Below are 13,367 nucleotides of genomic sequence, written 5' to 3'. Positions count from 1 at the left end.
CTTTAGAGCCTTGAGCATCTGTTGCTCAGTTGGAGTGCTAATCTCAGGTTTGCTGTTCGGTAGCTCTGTGGCCCTGAATGCACTTGTCTTACCTTAGTTTAGTCAGATACACATCACAGCATTATTATAAGAATTATGTGAGAGAACGCATGTCAAGTACCTAGTGTATTTTTATACACAGTGAGTGCCTAAGAAGTTTTATCAATATTTTCTGTACTTCCAATAAATATGAGGAGTCGCTCATATTTAGATTCTGCTCTCTACTTCTAGATGGACATAGACCTGACTAGTAACTCTTACTGTCCAGATAGAAATAACAAAGCATGATGGAGCCTTAGAGATGACTGTGGGAAATATCCATAGGTAGAAGCCTTGTTGTACTAGTCTTTTTAAATTACGACAGTCTGATTTATAGATGAAGTCATGTTAGAGGAGGTTATAAAACATCCTGGTGTCCAGCAGTGATCTGAATATGGTAGAGTCAAATGTTGGATCAACGCGAGAACAAAATCCACCATGCCCCGTATAGAGATCAAACATAGCTTGGCATCAGGATGCAGTTCAGTGAAAATATTCTTGGAGATAATAAAACGTAATAGTAACTCCCAAATACCTAGCACTGTTGAATTTTTTAAAGTAAACTATTAATCAATTATTAATTCATTTTGTTTCATTTTCAAAAACAGGTCCATAATCTTACAAATAAATATATATATTTTTTGTATAAGCTTCTTTCTTTTAGACTAATTTTATTTATTTATTTATATTTGGCTGCGCTGGGTCTGCATTGCTGCATGGGCTTTTCTCCAGTCGTGGTGAGCGGGGACTGCTCTCCAGCTGTGGTGTGAGAGCTTCTCCTCGGAGTGGCGTCTCTTGTTCTGGAGCCTGGCTCTGGGGCCCGTGGGCTTCAGTAGTTGCTGTGGACTCGGGCTCAGTCCTTGCGGCTCCCGGGTTCCAGAGCACAGGCTCAGCAGCTGTGGCACTTGGGTTTAGCTCCTGCACGGCGTGTGGGGTCTTCCTGGGTCAGGGACTGAGCCCGTGCCTCCTGCACTGGCAGGTGGATTCTTTACTGCTGAGCCACCAGGGAAGCCCTTGTATAAGCTTCTTAATGAAAAATTGGGTTCCAGTTCCCTTCATAATTTGAAAGGAAATTGAAAGTTGAAGATAACCAATGAGAAGTAATAATGTAAAGATGAGAAAAAACAGAAAATTTGGTCTAGGGAAAAAAAGGATTCTCTCACTTTGCAATAAGTTTTAATTATGAGATATTTATTACATATCTTATTTTTATAGTGGTCAAGGAAGGAGGTTTAAACAAGGTTCCACGTTATGTGAGTAAGATGAAATAACAATGTTAAGGATTAATAAGTGGCTATGCAAACCAGCTAAAATCAATGCATCTTGCTTTATCTTAAGATCTTAAGAGCAGGGGGAAAAAAAAAAAACAGGACCAGCATGTTCCTTGAATAGATTAGGTCTCAGTTTATCTGAGCATAGAGATCTGAACTGTATAACACATTGAAATTTTCTTGAAATACCAGTTTCTTCAGGCCATGGAAAGTTGAAATGTGACTATGAAACAACTACAAATGAAAGAAACTAGTGTATCTAGGAACTACCTTGTTTCTTGGCAGACCATCCCTCATGAACGTTATTTCATTGCATTATAGTGAATATAAAGAATAGGATTGGTAATTTGCATGGTATTGAGTTGGTAATCTAAAAACAGTAATCTTGAAGGTCGTGTTTTTGTTTGTTTGTTTTTATAAGTGAAAGATATGGTAGAAAATAGATTAACCATCTGAAATGTTAAGAGTTTGAAAGTGTTAGCCTCTCAGTTGTGTCTGACTCTCTGCGACCACTTGGACTGTAGCCCACCAGGCTCCTCTGTCCATGGAATTCCCCAGACAAGAATGCTGGAGTGGGTGGTCATGTCCTTCTCCAGGGGATCTTCCCAAACCAGGGATCGAACCCAAGTCTCCTACATTGCATCAGATTCTTTACCATCTGAGCCACCAGGGAAGCCTGCGTTAGAGTTAAAAAGTGAAAGTGAAAGCCACTCAGTCGTGTGCAACTCTTTGCGACCCCATGGACTACACCATCCTTGGAATTCTCCAGGTCAGAATACTGGAGTGGGTAGCATTTCCCTTCTCCAGGGGATCTTCTCAACCCGGGGATCACACCCAAGTCTCCTACATTGCAGGCAGATTCTTTACCAGCTGAGCCACCAAGGAAGCCCCAGAGTACTGGAGTGGGTAGGCTATCTTTTCTCCAGGGCATCTTCCTGACCCAGGAATTGAACCGGGGTTTCTTGCACTGCAGGTGGATGGATTCTTTACCAACTGAGCTACCAAATTGGGATTACCAATGCTAACTGACTAACTTCTGATTGTCAGATTTCCCCCAGGCTGTCAGAGCTTTGGCGCATGTTCCACCCAGGATTTTCCAGGCTCCCGCGTGAAGCTGTCGGCTTGTTGTAACCCCTACCCCACCACACCCTTCCCCGGTCCCTCACCCCCATTTCGATCTGGACTTGTGGCTCTCCAGGTGTTGGCACACCCGTCCTTAGACTTCCCTGTTCTTCCCTGGGATCCGATTCCTTGTCTGTATATCCGCGTATTCCTCATTTCTGCTCAATCCTCCATTTTGTTGCTCTCCCAAAATATTATGCAGAAGGTGAATTTTTGAGTCCCAGAAAGACTGAAAATGCTTTCAGCCTGTCTCCACACTTGACTGATAATTTCTCTGGGCAGAGAGTTCTAGATTGCAAGGGGTATGTCCTCTGCCTTTGGGAGGTGTGTTTGCTGACTTCCCAGAGCTGCTGTTGAGCGAGGCGTTCCGGGACATTTGGGATTCTGCGCCTTTGTATGCGACCTGTTTTCTCTCTTTGGAAAGTCTTAGGTGCTTTCTACTTCTGTTCTGAAATTTCACTGTGATTGTCTGGTTGGGCTCATTTATTTTATAGTTAACCCGGGGGTGCTTTCAACATGGAGATTCATGTCTAAAGTTCTGGGATATTCCAGTAATTTTTAAAAAGAAATTTATTTTTTCCCCTCCTTTCTAAGAACTGCTGTTAGTCAACTGCATGACAGTTGAGATTGATATGCTGACATTTTAATATTTATTCCTATTTCCATCAGTTTGTCTCTTTATTCTAGTCCTTTGGAGATATTCTTGATGTAGTTTCTAACTTTTCTATTGATTTTAATTTTTTTCAGCATTTGTATTTTGAATTTCTAAGAACTCTTTCTTGTCTAATAAACTGCTTTTTTCACTTCTTTCTCCTTAGACTGTGTTTTGTTTAATGGCATCCTGCTGTTTATTCAGCTTCTAAGGATATTAATGACAAGTTTTGGAACTCTCACCTGTCTGTATTGTCTCTGTGTACTTGGAGTTCCTTTTATGTTTGTATTCACGTCTGTATTTCCTCAAATATCTGGTGGTTGGACTGTTACTTTGTATTTAAGATAGAGGCATGGAACTGAATGAGTACCATTGTATGAGCGGTGGTGGGTCTCACCTGCAAGAAGATACAGGGCCTTGGAGGTGTTTCTTCCTTTGAGAGATTCCCAGAGCAGTGTTTTGGGCTCCGTGGGGCCGGGCTGTTGGCTAGCGGCCCTTCTCCCTTCTGTTGACGTCAGGTTTCGGTTTGCTCTCACAGCTGAATCTGTTATTTTTGTTTGCTTATCACCTTCATGAGGCTGCTCACCTGTGTTCACCTGTGGTACTTTCTGTTGCATTTGTCTTTCCTCATTAATTTATGCTCTTTCATTCATTCATACTCATTGCAGTGTCATTTACAAAAGGCACGTAGAACAATAGATGTATTCAGTGTACTATTAGATTTAACAAGAAGTTGGTAGATAGTGACAGCCATCTTCCAAACCCTTACTTAACTGTTTGTAATGATCATTTTAAAGAACTCTATAGCATTCTGCAACATGGGCTTTCCTGGTGGCTCAGACAGTAAAGAATCTGCCTGCAATTCGGGAGACCCGGGTTCGAACCTTGGGTTAGGAAGATCCCCTGGAAAAGGGAATGGCAGCCCACTTCAGTGTTCTTGCCTGGAGAATCCCCAGGGACAGAGGAGTCTGGCAGGATACAGACCATGGGGTTGCAGAGAGTTGGTCGTGACTGAGCAAATGTAGATAGATAGAGCATGCTGCTGAGGAAAGTTACCATGGGTGACCTGACTGTTCTCCTCTCATGGCTTTAGGCAACTCCTGATTAAAATGCATCATCAACAGTCACATCAGATAATCAGACGTTACATGAAAACAGGTGGAAGGAAAGCTGTGTTCCTAAGCTCTAGTCACTGATTTTTAAATTTAAAAAATTTATCAAAACTCTTGTTAGTATATATTTGTGTATTAAAAGTATCACAGTGTTTTCTCTTGAAAATTTTTCTGTTGTAGTCATTCTTTGAAGAAAAAAATGAGTATTTGTTAATTGATAATTAACTATACTGGTGTGTTTTGTGATTCACTCTTATATATGAGAAGTTTACATTTTGATAAACAATTAAAACCTTTGGATAGATTTTAAATATACATACCTTAATTTGAAAACGAGTACAGATTTTATTTTGTACAGTTGATTTTGGATTTAGCATTATGGTTTCATAAAGTTAATTATATTTGTGTCTAGCAAAATGAATTGAAAGGAATTTTAAATTATATGTGTTTTTGATACTTAAATGCTATTTGTAATAACAGCTTTTAAAATAGTCTTACTTGTAATGATATTTATTTTGAAATTTATCATCTTATATAAACATCAGTTTCTGAGGAATTGATTTAATTAAGCACATAATTCTATTTTTTATATATTCAATTCTGCAATATTTGAAGAGAAATGATTGTGTCTTTATGTCTTTGTTTTAAAAGCTTTTTAAAATTAGTTTTTATTTTATATTATATCTTATATCAGTGGTAAATGCTTATTCAATGACAGCTTCTGGAACACTCAGACCATACCTACCATGAAATGGGGCTAAGTGATGTTAGGTGTTTCTAACATAAAATAGAAGTCTCTAATGAATAACCTTTATAATGGAATTTTGGATTCTGATTATTTTATGAAAGCTAATAATGGATTATATGTAAAATCTTACTGTAACATTAAAGAGAATGTGGGTATTGTTCTTTTTTGCCCTCCAGGATCAACCTGTTTGAAATAATATAAATTTGATGTTTATTTTGCTGTCTTCTTTCTTAATTCTAAATGATACATACATATATATATATATACACATACATATACACAGACATATTTTTAAGTTACTATTATTATTATTTTACAGTTACCTGCCATGGTTTGAAGTATATTACAAGCTTCTGAATACTCTGGCAGATTACTTGACTAAGGAACTGGTAAGCTCTGTGTTTTTCCCTATTTTAAAAATTGTGGTAAAATACACATAATATGAAATTTACCATTTTAACCATCTTTAAGTGTACAGTTCTGTACCATTAAGTGCATTCATATTGTTTTGCAGTCAATACCAACATCTTTATAACCTTTTTACTTCTCAAATTGAATCTCTGTACCCATTAAACTAAAAGACACTTGGTCCTTGTTTGCAAGGAAAGCTCTGATAAACCTAGACGGCATACTAAACGCAGAGACATCACTTTGGCAACAAAGGTCTGTCTAGTCGAAGCTGTGGTTTTTCCATTAGACTTCTCTGTATGTGAGAGCTGAACCATGTAAAGGGCTGAGCACCGAAGAACTGATGCTTTCAAATTGTGGCGTTGGAGAAAACCCTTGAAAGTCCCTTGGACTGCAAGGAGATCAAACCAGTCCATCCTAAAGGAGATCAACCTTGAATATTCATTGGAAGGACCGATGCTGACGCTGAAGCTCCAGTACTTTGGCTACCTGGTGCAAAGAGCCTACTCACTGGAAGAGACCTGATTCGGGAAAAGATTGAAGGCAGGAGAAGGGGACGACAGAGGATGAGATGGCTGGATGGCATCACTGACTCAATGGAAGAATTTGAGCAAACTCCAGGAGATAGTGAAGGACAGGGAAGCCTGGAGTGTTGCAGTCCGTGGGTTCGAAAATAGTTGGACATGACTGAGCGACTGAACAATAGCCACCTCCTATAACTAGAATGATACAATACAGATCCTTCTGTGACTGGCTTATTTCACTTCATGTTTTCGAGTTCCATCCATATTGTGGCATATGTCAAAGTTCCCTTCCTGTTTAAGTTTGAGTAGTAGTCTGTTCACACACTTGGGCTGCAGTCCATGGGGTTGCTAAGAGTCGGACACAACTGAGCAACTTCACTTTGACTTTTCATTTTCATGCATTGGAGAAGGAAATGGCAACCCACTCCAGTATTCTTGCCTGGAGAATCCCAGGGACAGAGGAGCCTAATGGGCTGCTGTCTATGGGGTTGCACAGAGTCGGACATGACTGAAGCGACTTAGCAGCAGCAGCAGCAGATGAACACTTGGGTTGCTTCCATCTTTGGCTCTTGTGAGCAAAGCTGCTATGAACACGGGTGTGCAAATACCTGTTTGAGTCTGTGTATTCAGATCTTTTGAGTATATACCCGGAAGTAGAATTGCTGAATAGTATTGTAATTCTATGCTTAATTTTCTGAAGAACTGCCATAACGTTTTCCACAGTGGTTTCATAAATTTACATTTCCAGCAGCAACACACAGGTTTCCAGTTTTCCCACACCCTCCTTGAGACTTCTTATTTTTTGTTTTGTTTTGATAATTGCCATTCTAATGGGTGTGAAGTAGTATATAAATGTGGTTTTAATGTGCATTTCCCTAAAGATTAGCAGTATAGAGTTGTTTCCTGTGTTTATTGGTTATTAAATATCTTCTTTGCTGAAATTTTATTCCAGTCCTTTGCCATTTTTTAACTGTATTTTCATATTGCTGTTGAGGAGTGGGAGCTTTTTATATATTCAGTTATTGTCAGATATGTCATCTGCAAATATTTTCTCCCATTCCATGGGTTGCCTTTTTACTTTGTTGATAGTGTCCTTTGCTGTACACAATTTTTGAACTTTAAAGAGGAAAAACTTATCTTCTTTTTTTCTTTTGTTCTGTGCTTTTGGTGTCATGTCAAAAAATGATTTTCAAATACAGTGTCATGAAGCTCTCTTTTTTCCTTCCAAGAGTTTTAGCTCTTACATTTATTTTTATATCTTTATCCTTTTTTCTTAAAAAAATAAACGCAAAACAGAAACTGAAGTTTGCCTTGAATTAATGAACATCTGTGGGATGATAATTTTTAAAACGTAAAATAAAGTGTTTCGTCATTCAGTTGCGTCTGCCTCTTCAACCCCATGGACTGTAGCCCACCGTATTCTTATCTCTGAGAATGATCTTCCTGAACCCACTAGTGTCCTTTTCCTGCTTGTAATACTTTCAGCGCCTTCTTTTTTCTTAGAATGAAATTTAAACGTGTGCAGACTAGCACAATAGAAGCTTCGTGATCTGGCATCTGATATCCTCCCTGGCTTGTCTGGTCCCCCTTTTGTACACCTGATGGACCTTCCTGCATTTTGGAGCTGCTTAAATTTCCTAGGATGTAACTCCACACAGTTGTCTTTTAGGAGTTTAGGTCACTCACTCGTGATTACTGGTAAAACACTCAACTTTTAAGATTCAATGTAAATATCTTTAAAAACAGACCTAAATTCAGTGCAAATACTACTCCAGATGCTTTTTACTAAATAGAATTACCCTGTATGCGAGACAGCAAAAGAGACACAGATGTGTTGAACAGTCTTTTGGACTCTGGGAGAGGGCGAGGGTGGGATGATCTGGGAGAATGACATTGAAACATATAAAATATCATATGTGAAATGAATCTCCAGTCCATAGTTTGATGCATGAGACAGGGTGCTTGGGGCTGGCGCACTGGGATGACCCAGAGGGATGGGATGGGAAGGGAGGTGGGAGGGGGGTTCAGGATGGGGAACACATGTACACTCATGGCAGATTCAAGTCAGTGTGTGGCAAAACCAATACAATATTGTAAAGTAAAATAAATAATTAATTAAAAACCCCTTGCTGAATGCCAAAAAATGGATTATTAATAAATTAAGAAAATAGATTTACTCTTAGGGTGAGCAATCTCATAATTTGGCAATCTGATTTTATTATTATAATAGCAGTAGTGTTTTAGTGTGTGTCAAAAGTCCAGAGTTTGTGTGCATGTATGTAAATACTTCCTTCTCTACCCTTGATGTGCTTAATTCTGTGAAATATTCACTAGAAGGTAATTTTACACTTGAACAATTTTATGTTTCAGCCATTCAGTCATTCGTCTGCCTAAGAAAATGACTGGAAATAACTGGAAATATTCAACTACTGCATTGAAAACTCAAGACCAGAATACTCTCTCGTGATAATTTCTGAGTAAACATGTGGAGCCAACATCACTCGCATTACTTGTCCAAGTTTTGATTAGTTTCGGAAACTCATTGACGACTTGGTATACGGCATGTGCTCCCTGAGACTGTATCTAATACTGGAATATAGAAAAGAAAATACTATGGTTTTCTTAGAAGAGGAAATGAGGGAGACTACATTTGTGTTGCTAATTAGAGGGGAAAAATATTTTAAGTTCATAGTATTCGTTCAGTAGCTGGAAATAAATGTATGAGTGTAATAATTTTTCTTTACACTTTTAATCCAGTGCCACAGGTTATTTATTAATAGATTGGAATTTACATTTCAGAATCAGTTATCCTTATCTGATCAATATCAAGCAACTGCCAAGAACTGTAAAATGCTAGACTTTAAAAAATGTATGTAACTATAAGAATTTTGTATAGACAACATCAGTATCTTCCAGAATACCCTGTGGTGTATTTCACTGCCTGGATGGTCCAGTGATGAATGCTTTAATGTCCGTCTTTTTAGGTCATTCTAGAGAGAATTCCAGATAGGCAGTTTTGAGTGCACACTTTTACAAACATTTATAGAGATCTGCATTAAGTTTTCATAGTCAAGTTAGAAGAGAAATTGGGAGAAATCATGTGTCTCATATCCATATCCCTTAAAATGATTACCTGCTTTTGCCTTCACTGTATTCTCTTATCATAATAAAGAGAGGCTGAGAGTACACACAACAGAGAGAGAAGGGATAGAGCTGTGTGTGCAGAGCGTCCTGCCTGCATTTATTACTGGGTTTGTATGCGAAGCTCAGAAAACTGAAGCGTGCACGTCAGGGTACATTCAGTCAGTTCAGTTCAGTCGCTCAGTCAGGTCCGACTCTTTGCGACCCCATGAATCGCAGCACGCCAGGCCTCCCTGTCCATCACCAACTCTCAGAGTTCACTCAGACTCACGTCCATCGAGTCAGTGATGCCATCCAGCCATCTCATCTTCTGTCGTCCCCTTCTCCTCCTGCCCCCAATTCCTCCCAGCATCAGGGTCTTTTCCAATGACTCAACTCTTTGCATGAGGTAGCCAAAGTATTGGAGTTTCAGCTTCAGCATCAGTCATTCCAAAGAACACCCAGGACTGATCTCCTTTAGAATGGACTGGTTGGATCTCCTTGCAGTCCAAGGGACTCTCAAGAGTCTTCTCCAACACCACAGTTCAAAAGCATCAATTCATTGGCGCTCAGCCTTCTTCACAGTCCAACTCTCACATCCATACATGGCCATTGGAAAAACCATAGCCTTGACTAGACAGACCTTTGTTGGCAAAGTAATGTCTCTGCTTTTGAATATGCTATCTAGGTTGGTCATAACTTTCCTTCCAAGGAGTAAGCATCTTTTAATTTCAAGGCTGCATTCACCATCTGCAGTGATTTTGGAGCCCCCAAAAATAAAGTCTGACACTGTTTCCACTGTTTCCCCATCTATTTCCCATGAAGTGATGGGACCAGATGCTATGATCTTCGTTTTCTGAATGTTGAGCTTTAAGCCATCTTTTTCACTCTCCTCTTTCACTTTCATCAAGAGGCTTTTTGGTTCCTTTTCACTTTCTGCCATAAGGATGGTATCATCTTCATATCTGAGGTTATTGATATTTCTCCCGGCAATCTTGATTCCAGCTTGTGCTTCTTCCAGTCCAGCGTTTCTCATGATGTACTCTGCATATAAGTTAAATAAGCAGGGTGACAATGTACATCCTTGACATACTCCTTTTCCTATGTGGAACCAGTCTGTTGTTCCATGTCTTACTGTTAAGCAAATCCCATAAAGTAGATCTGTTATACATTTTATATAAACCCATTTATCATGGGCTGAGTAGTGACCAGGGGCTACCTAGAAGAGAAATGTTTAGAATGTTGCATCTTTCATCAAAGTTGCATCTTAGCACACCAATCTTACTTAAGTTGTACCTATTTCTTAAAAATTAAGTTTGTCATTTTAAAATTAAAATGGAAAATGCAAGCATTCCTCTTGCACCAGTTATCCAAGTTGCAAATGCAAAGGAAAAATGCTTAAAGCAAATTAAAAGTACTACATAAGTGAACACAGAAATCAGAAAGCAAAACAGCCTTACATATTACTGATACGGGGAGAGCCTTGGTGGTCTAAATAGACTGTCAGACTAGATGTCACAACATTCTTTCAAGCCAAAGCCCCATCCAGAGCAAGCCCCTGCCTCTCTCCAATTTCTGGAGGTTGAGAGAGCTGAAGAGGCTGCAGAAGGAAAGATCAAAGCTGGCAGAGGTCGGTTCATGAGGATTAAGGAAGGAGGCTGTCTCCATAGCATTAAAGTGTAAGGTAAAGCAGCAGTTCCTGCAAGTTACCCAGAAGACCTCGCTGAGATAATTCATGAAGGTGGCTGCCCTGAACAACAGGTTTTCAGTGTGGATAAAGATGAAACAGTCTTTTACAGGAGGATGCCATCTAGGACTTTCACAAGCAGAGAGAAGAGGTCAGTGCCTTGTTTCAAAGCTTCAGGGACAGGCTGACTCACTTGTCAGGGGCTACTGGTGCAACTGGTGACTTGAAGTCGAATCCAGTGTTCATTTACCCTCTGAAAATCCTGGAATCTCCTAAGAATTATGCACAGTCTGTGCTCTACAAATAGACTAACAGCACATCTGTTGACAGCATAGTTTACTCAATATTTTAAACCCAGTGTTAAGACATACTGCTCAGAAAAAAAATTCCTTTCAAAATATTACTGTTCATTGACAATGCACCTAGTCACCCAAGAGCTTTTTAAAAAAAATTATTTATTTTAATTGGGGGCTAATTACTTTATAGTATTGTGATTTTTGCCATACATTGACATGAATCAGCCATGGGTGTACATGTGTCCCCAGGTCCCTAACCCCGCTTCTAACTCCCTCCCCATCCCGTCCCTCTGGGTTGTCCCCATACACTGGCTTTGAGTGCTCTGGTTAATGCATCAAACTTGGACTTCACCCAAGAGCTTTGATAGATGTGGATGACAATATTGTTTTGTTTTTTTTTTTTCTTTCATGCCTGCTAACACACCATTCATTCTTCAGCCCATTGATCAAGGAGTAATTTTGACTTTTTATAATTATTTAAACTTTATTATATTTATTAGTTATTAAGTCATATTATCATATTGTTTAAAAAATAGCAGGAGATGCAGGAGACACTGATTTGATCCCTGGGATGGGAACATCCCCTGGAGAAGGAAATAGCAACCCACTCCAGTATCCTTTTTTTTTTTCTCCTTTTTCCCCTCCAGTATTCTTCCCTGGAAAGTCCCATGGACAGAGGAGCCTGGTAGGCTCCTGTCCAAGGGGTCACAGAGTGTGGCACAGCTTAGCGACTGAGCACGCACACCACACATTTAAAAAGTACATTTCTGAAGGCTGCAGCTACCACAGGTATTGATTCCTCTGATGGATCTGGGCAAAGTAAATCGAAAACCCTCTGGAAAGGATTCACCATTTTAGATACCATTAAGAACGTTTTTGATTCATGGGGAAAGGTCAAAATACCAGTGTACACTAGAGCTTAAGTAAGTTAATTCCAGCCCAGTTGGATGACTTTAAGTTGGCAGAATTCGGAACTTCATTGGTGGAAGTAACTGCAGATGTGGCAGAAATAGCAAGAGAACTAGAAGTGGAGCATGAAGATGTGTCTGAGTTGCTGCAGTCCTCATAATAAAACTCTAACAGATGAGTTGCTTCTTATCGATGAGCAAAGAGAGTGGCTTTTTGAGACGGAATCCGGATGCTGTGAAGACTGTTGAAATGACAACAAGGGGTGCAGAACATTGCATGGGCTTCATTGATGAAGCAGCAGCAGGGTTTGAGAGGATCAGCTCCAGAACATTGCGTGAGCTTCATTGATGAAGCAGCAGCAGGGTTGGAGAGGATCAGCTCCAGAACATTGCGTGAGCTTCATTGATGAAGCAGCAGCAGGGTTGGAGAGGATCAGCTCCAGGTTTGAAAGAAGGTCTACTGTGGGTGAATGCAGTCAGCAGTGCCGCAGGCTGCAGAGAGATGGTTCATGAAAGGGAGAGTCAGTTGATGCCGCAAACTTCACGTGGTCGTATTTTAGACATTGGCACAGCCACCCCAGCCTTCAGCATCCATCACCCTGATCCGTCAGCACCGTCCGCATCGAGGCCAGACCCTCTACCAGGGAAAAGATTATGACTCGCTGGAGGCTCAGATGGTGGTTAGCATTTTTTAGCAATAAAGTATTTTAACTTAAGGTATGACTTTTTTTTTTTAAGACATGATGGTATTGTACATTTAATAGACTACAGAGTAGTGTAAACAACTTTTATACGCACTAGGAAGCCAGAAATTTGACGAGATCATGTTATTGCTATATTCGCTTGTTAGCGTGGTCTAGAGCTGCGCCCGCCGTTTCTCCAGGGTCCGCCTGTGTGTAAAACGTGTCTGACGTGAGTGGGCGCAACGAATGATTTTGTCAAGCAGTTTTAATTGTTTTTACTTAATTGTATTTCATTTATAAAATGCACTTTTTTTGTTTTTTTTTTTAACTCTAGGAAGACGATTTGAATGAAACTCTGAGATCTCTCTATAACCATCCAGTACCGAAGGCAAACACCCCTGTCAACTTGAGTGTGGTGAGTCCTGAGTCCGTATTTGATGCTTTGAGCCACAGTGGTGTAGAAACCTTGCCGAGTCACCTCCCGGGGAGACTTTTCTGCCGGTGCTGACTTTACCACCTAGAGATACTGAGGCTCTCTGATACGCTTTAACTATCATAACATGATTTGTTAGAGGTATATCTTGGTAGTTGTTAAATCATAGATTTTTAAAAAAATTATATGCCAAACATAACCAAATCTGTGAGAATATTTTGGTTGTGAGGAACATTGGTTTTCAGGTAGAATCTATCCATAATAAGGAAACCCACTCCCCTCCCTGCCCCAAACAATGAGTGTAGCCCACCAGGTTCCTCTGTCC

At 39.9% G+C, this 13,367-nt stretch overlaps 1 protein-coding gene across 13 annotated transcripts in view; it reads left to right on the top strand.

Moving 5' to 3' along the window:
* DENND1B (DENN domain containing 1B) overlaps positions 1 to 13,367 on the top strand; it is a 280,306-nt gene that overhangs the window by 130,812 nt on the left and 136,127 nt on the right. For 11 of the 13 annotated variants that reach the window (XM_070768714.1, XM_070768713.1, XM_070768716.1 and 8 more), the window contains 2 exons: positions 5,303 to 5,372; positions 12,944 to 13,024. In XM_070768714.1, coding sequence (XP_070624815.1) covers positions 5,303 to 5,372; positions 12,944 to 13,024 — 151 coding nt within the window. The remainder of the gene's footprint in view (positions 1 to 5,302; positions 5,373 to 12,943; positions 13,025 to 13,367) is intronic. The other 2 variants (XM_070768719.1, XM_070768718.1) reach the window with 1 other exon arrangement.

The sequence above is a fragment of the Bos indicus genome, chromosome 16 (genome assembly GCF_029378745.1).
Source record: "Bos indicus isolate NIAB-ARS_2022 breed Sahiwal x Tharparkar chromosome 16, NIAB-ARS_B.indTharparkar_mat_pri_1.0, whole genome shotgun sequence".
NCBI classification, from domain to species: domain Eukaryota; kingdom Metazoa; phylum Chordata; class Mammalia; order Artiodactyla; family Bovidae; genus Bos; species Bos indicus.
This window is presented reverse-complemented; position numbering and strand designations above follow the sequence as displayed.